Source organism: Lathyrus oleraceus, chromosome 4, assembly GCF_024323335.1.
Source record: "Lathyrus oleraceus cultivar Zhongwan6 chromosome 4, CAAS_Psat_ZW6_1.0, whole genome shotgun sequence".
NCBI classification, from domain to species: Eukaryota; Viridiplantae; Streptophyta; class Magnoliopsida; order Fabales; family Fabaceae; genus Lathyrus; species Lathyrus oleraceus.
Genome location: NC_066582.1, coordinates 185,889,376 through 185,894,796, shown reverse-complemented (window position 1 = coordinate 185,894,796; position 5,421 = coordinate 185,889,376). Strand labels below are relative to the sequence as shown.

Genomic DNA, 5,421 nt, shown 5'->3' with positions numbered 1-5,421 from the left:
TAGATATCTTTCCTTATTTTATGGTGTTACACTCTTGTCTTTCTTATTTGATATAAACTCGAGCATTGAAGCTGAATCTTCAACTGCAATCAGCATAATCTAAGTGCACCGAGAGAAAAATGACATTATTGAAAATTGAAAATTGAAAAATAGAATCGGTGCACCCAAGTGCTCTGAGAGAAAATAATGAACATTTAAGCATCCAAATTTGCAATATCTAGAATTTGACTTCTACGACAAAAGAATATAACATACCTGAACTTCTTATAGCTCCGGATAAACTCTTGATCTCTCTCGATTACAATTTACATCAAATATTCTTGAATATAGCCTAAGCATAAACAAAAACTCATATAATTTCCTAACCTAGCAACAGTTTCATGAATTTCTCGGCTTGAAGTAATATATTAGTGTACAAGCAAAGACATTAGAAGCTTTTCTTGACAGACTAGCTTCCATAAGGTATATGATAATGTTTAGTGATCAGAGTTTAAACAAGACTGAAATAAGCAGGAAGTAAAACAAGAAAACAAGCAATGAATTTGGATAACGAACGGGTGAAGCAGATTTAGAGAACTGAACGGATCCAGTAAAGCTTCCACTGCCGCGAGTGCTGCTCGCTGGACTTGTACTTGGTACAGAAATATTCTTGCAAGACCCATAGGTTGCACCTGCCTGCATAATTTCAGAAACAATTCATTCAAAATCAATTCTTTTTACCGCAGAACCAAACACACGCTAAGGGCCTAAAGGCAAGAAACGCAGACTAACCTGGCAAGCAGCAACTGTACTACATCCACATAATGAGTGGCCATTCATTTTATCCACAATATCAAAAACACCACCGCCGTCACTCCTCTGTGATAATTTTCAATCAAAATGTTAAAGTGTATGCAACATGTGTGTTATGATTAAGTTTCCATTAACAACGCTGAAAAATGAGATATACCATGTAGAAGTTAACAGCTATGAAGTTAGGAACCACATTCCCTGCAGCTTTATAACATGTGTTCACCATCTCAGCAAGTGGAGCGGAATGCTCTTTGCACGAGTCAGCTTGAACCGGATATGTCGGAAAGTAATTCATCAAGAAAAGCGATGCACCTTTAGAGTTTAATGCCTTTGATTCTTTCCTATGTGGGCAAGAACCCTTTTGAACTCCGGGGTCTCCAGCTGAAAACAAGTGAATCATGTAACTGTCATTAATGTATAAAGGGGTTATATTATATATATGCGTATAAATGGTATTGCGCTTACACTCATTTTCAACAATGTGCTTCCATTGATAAGCTATTCCTTCTTGAGCTTCCTTCGAAGCATCAGAAGTGAAAACAATAAGCCGATGATTCGCTTGAACCATCTCGGTTACAGTAGGCCAGTCATCTCCTTTTTTTGGCATCTTGGACACAGGAAACCAATACTTATCCAATCCAGCACTTGTGAACAGATTAGTCAACCCCTTTGGAGTATGCACATAGTCTTCAATTATGATGGTAACAAGCTCAGTTGGATTTTGGGTCAAGAATGCTTCCACTTCTTTCAAAGTATTGATTGCAGGTTGCTGAAAGCAACAACATTTCAGTGGTTACAACCACGCAACCTCATAGCAACCCAAAAAAAACAATCTTAGATTTTAAAATCGGTATAATAAAGAGGGTTAGACTTAGATTACAAAGGCAGTGAAGTTGAAGCATTGCCCTCGAAACGAATGACAGAGCCAGATATCATTTTGAAAGTCGTACATATCCAACATTAGTCCCCGCACTCCATTCTAAATCATCAAAAACAAACAAACAATAAAATTCCCAAAACAAACACGACAAGCAGAATTAGAATAGAATCCAACTTAATCCAGCAAAACCATTCAATTGCAAGCACAACACCGATTACGAATTTACACATACCCTCAACTGATTAGTTACACTATCTTCTTGATTGTAAAATGTTAGTCTCTGAACACTCGGCAAAGGAGGCGAATCAACAATGCTGAAAGCATTGTGAGTCACTATCCATGAGTACTTGTTGAAGGGCAATCCATTCACCTGCACCATGCCCCAAAAGGTAAAGTAGGATCACAATCACAAGCTATGTAATATACAGCACAAATACTTCAGATTGAAGTCATCAGGTATATCACAAAAGCTTCTTTTTTTTTTTCAAAACCCACATGCTTTTTAAGCTACAAAAGTAAAGAAAAGTTTGAACAAGTGAAAGGAATGAACTTACAGTGGATGTGGGAAGTACAGGCTGCCCTCTGGTACATATGGGTTGGTTCAATCCCAAAGCAGGACAATTACCGCAAAAAAGCCCCGACCCACAATCCGTAGCCGCAGAACAAGCTTCCAGAACCTGCTAAATTCAGTTAAGTATGAAAGAAACAAAACAAATTTTCACAGATCTCTTGAATTGAAAGGAAAAAAGAAAAACCTGGCAATTGCCGTTAGAACAGGCGGTGGAAGGGGTGAAGAAAAGAGAAGAGATGAGTGGTAAAAGGAAGAACATGGTGGTGGTTAGTGCTCTGCATTTTGAACGGGAATGTGAACACATGGTTAGGTAGCTTTTGCAGAAGAGCACTATAATGAATGAACCTAAGCTACAGAGATTGAAACTTGAAAACCAAAGGTACTATATAAAATATAGAAGAAAGATAGATAATTCAACTTTGGTGGTGAATGATAATTTGTGTTTAAAATGGTAACAGGTGATTAACTGGTTTAATTTTGTTTGGTGATGGAATCAAACTCATCTCATTTTAATTTTGGAAATTAGAAATAAGAAAGGAATACAAGTTGATAATTGGTAGTGAGTTAAAACTATTTTAAAAAATATTTTACCTTATCGGAATTTAATTAAAGTCATTTTCAATATCATGCTCATAATTAAACTCCTTTTTAAAGAAATTGTGAAAGTCATGTTTGATGGAATATTCCAATAAATAATTTATGATGGAAGAGAAGCACTATAATTAGATTATGATCCTCTTCTTCAACTATATAACTTAGAAAGTAAACTCTTATCACTTTCTCTAATTTATTCTCATTTGTTCAAAAAAAAAATTACATATATGATTAATGGGTTTTTAACAAATGGATCAGTTAATTCACATATTGTATTATGTATTTTCACCGATGACATGTGACATTTATTTTTCAATCTACTTACACTATTTTTTTTTATTTTCCTTCTCTCTCTCAATAGATAACCTTAAACATTTTCCTTCTCTCGGATAGATGATATGATTCAGGATTTTAGTCGAATATAACATGTGTGTCGAAATATAAGTATGTATTCAATAGAGTTGAATACTGCGGTTTGTAAATTATATATATATATATATATATATATATATATATATATATATATATATATATATATATATATATATATATATATATATATATATATATATATATATATATATATATATATATATATATATATATATATATATATATATATATATATATATATATATATATATATATATATATATATATATATATATATATATATATATATATATATTAGGATAGAAACTTCAATAAAATCTTTTTCACATAATATAGTTTCTCTCTCTTATTTTTTCTCTTCTTCTTCATTATTCATGTAAAACTCTAATTGTTCCAACAAATTGGTATGAACGAGCCGGGTTGCGAATCAAAGAGAATCTGTAATGGCAAACGGTAACACAACGTCAACGCAATTTTCAGCGAATCTACCAATTTTCAAATATGAGAACTATGAGAGATGGATTGCGCAGATGAAGGTCATATTCAGATTTTAAGATGTGGCTGAAAACGTGAGTGTTGGAGTACTTGCATTAGAAGTGAATGCAAATGATGTTCAAAAAGCTGTGCACAAGGAACAAAGGGAGAAAGATGAAAAAACTCTTGTCTTGATTCATCAATGTATGGATCCTAATGTGTTCGAAAAGATCATTGAAGAAGAAACGTCCAAATGAGTGTGGGACAAGTTAAAGAACTTGTATGAAGAAGATGAAAAACTAAAGAGGGTGAAGTTGCAGATACTGAGAAAGCAGTTTGAAGGTGAATCGCTTGTTGATTTCTTCTCAAGATTAGTGTTACTCACGAACCAGATGAAGGTGTGCGGTGAATCGATCAATCATTTGTAGAAGATTGAGAAAGTGTTAAGATCTCTGACTGCAAATTTTGATTATATTGTAGTGTCTATTAAAGAGTCAAAGAACCAAGGTGAGATGAAGTTAGAAGAACTTCAAGCTTCATTAAAGGCTCATGAGATGAGGTTGAAGCAAAGGAACTCAGAAAGGGAGAAGGTGGTTGAATAAGAATTGCAAGCAAAATTCATTACAAAAAATTGGAAAAGAAAAGGTGAAGCGGAGAAAGAGTCTTGTGAATGATGAGAAGTCAAGCATGACTTCAAAGAATCACTCTAATTCAACCAAGAAAGTCATCGAAAACAAGTATTCGGGGAAGAAAGTTGACATGAAGGAGATGTAGTGTTACAATTGTCAAGGATTTGGTAATTATGCTTGATATTATCGAAGAAAGAAAGAGTCAAGAGCGAAAAAACAATAACGAAATGCAATATGCACGTGTTGGAGGAAGTGACTCTAATGATATGCTACTCATGGCAAATACGAAATTGAATAATGAACAAACCAATATGTGGTACCTGATTCATGATGCAACAACCACATGACTAGTAATAAAAATTGGTTCACCAAGTTAGATGAATTGCTCAAGAAAGTGGTTTGCAGATGGCAGGCATGTCACATCAAGTGGAAAAGGAAACATAGTTGTGGTAAGAAAAGATGGTAAGAGGGCCAGTATTACAATCGTATTGTATGTACCTTCGATGACAAGTGATTTGATAAGCACAAGTCAATTACTTGCCAAAGGATATAACATGAAGTTGTAAGAAAATATTATGAAGGTGTATAATGGTGAATGAAGGATGATCCTGAGGGCAGCATTGGAATATAACAAAACCTTCAAAGTAGAGATTAACATGGTTGATCATCAATCTCTTGCCTCGACCGATGTTGAAGACAATAAATGGTTATGGAATCACAAGTATGGACACCTAAACTTTAGAGGTCTAGGTTGTTTGACTTGAGACTTCACACACAAGAGGGGGTGAATTGTATGGTTTGGAAAATCGTGGTTTTGAAAATCTTTTGGAAATAAAATCAAGGTTTAATTTTGAAAACTTAACAGCGAAAAATAAATTGTGGAAACTTAAATGAGTTAAGGGAAGAAGAATAACGCAAAGAATTATAAAGTTTCGGTCAAAAACGAATTAGTCATGTCCCCAATAATTGATCTTAAGAGTTTTCAATAAACGTTGAGAGCTTTTAGTAAGAAATACTCACGAACCCCCTTATACAAGGAAATGATGGTTGATTGTCAACCAAATAATACAAGACGATAGATATGAGTG

General features: G+C 34.1%; 1 protein-coding gene across 3 annotated transcripts; it reads right to left on the bottom strand.

The window, feature by feature from the left end:
* Positions 1 to 247: 247 nt before the first annotated feature.
* Positions 248 to 2,765, bottom strand: LOC127074438 (PI-PLC X domain-containing protein At5g67130). 3 transcript variants are annotated; one of them, XM_051015762.1, is made up of 9 exons: positions 2,428 to 2,759; positions 2,227 to 2,349; positions 1,905 to 2,042; positions 1,673 to 1,771; positions 1,258 to 1,561; positions 950 to 1,173; positions 772 to 858; positions 556 to 675; positions 248 to 331 (listed from the first exon to the last, which is right to left on the bottom strand). In XM_051015762.1, the coding sequence occupies exons 1-9, from the start codon at positions 2,545 to 2,547 to the stop codon at positions 311 to 313; spliced, it is 1,236 nt and encodes a 411-aa protein (XP_050871719.1). In that variant the 5' UTR covers positions 2,548 to 2,759; the 3' UTR covers positions 248 to 310. The 3 variants fall into 3 exon arrangements, with proteins under 3 accessions (XP_050871719.1, XP_050871717.1, XP_050871716.1); XM_051015760.1 differs by having other exon boundaries at positions 248 to 675; XM_051015759.1 differs by having other exon boundaries at positions 248 to 675; positions 950 to 1,561; positions 2,428 to 2,765.
* Between the last annotated feature and the right edge of the window lie 2,656 nt (positions 2,766 to 5,421).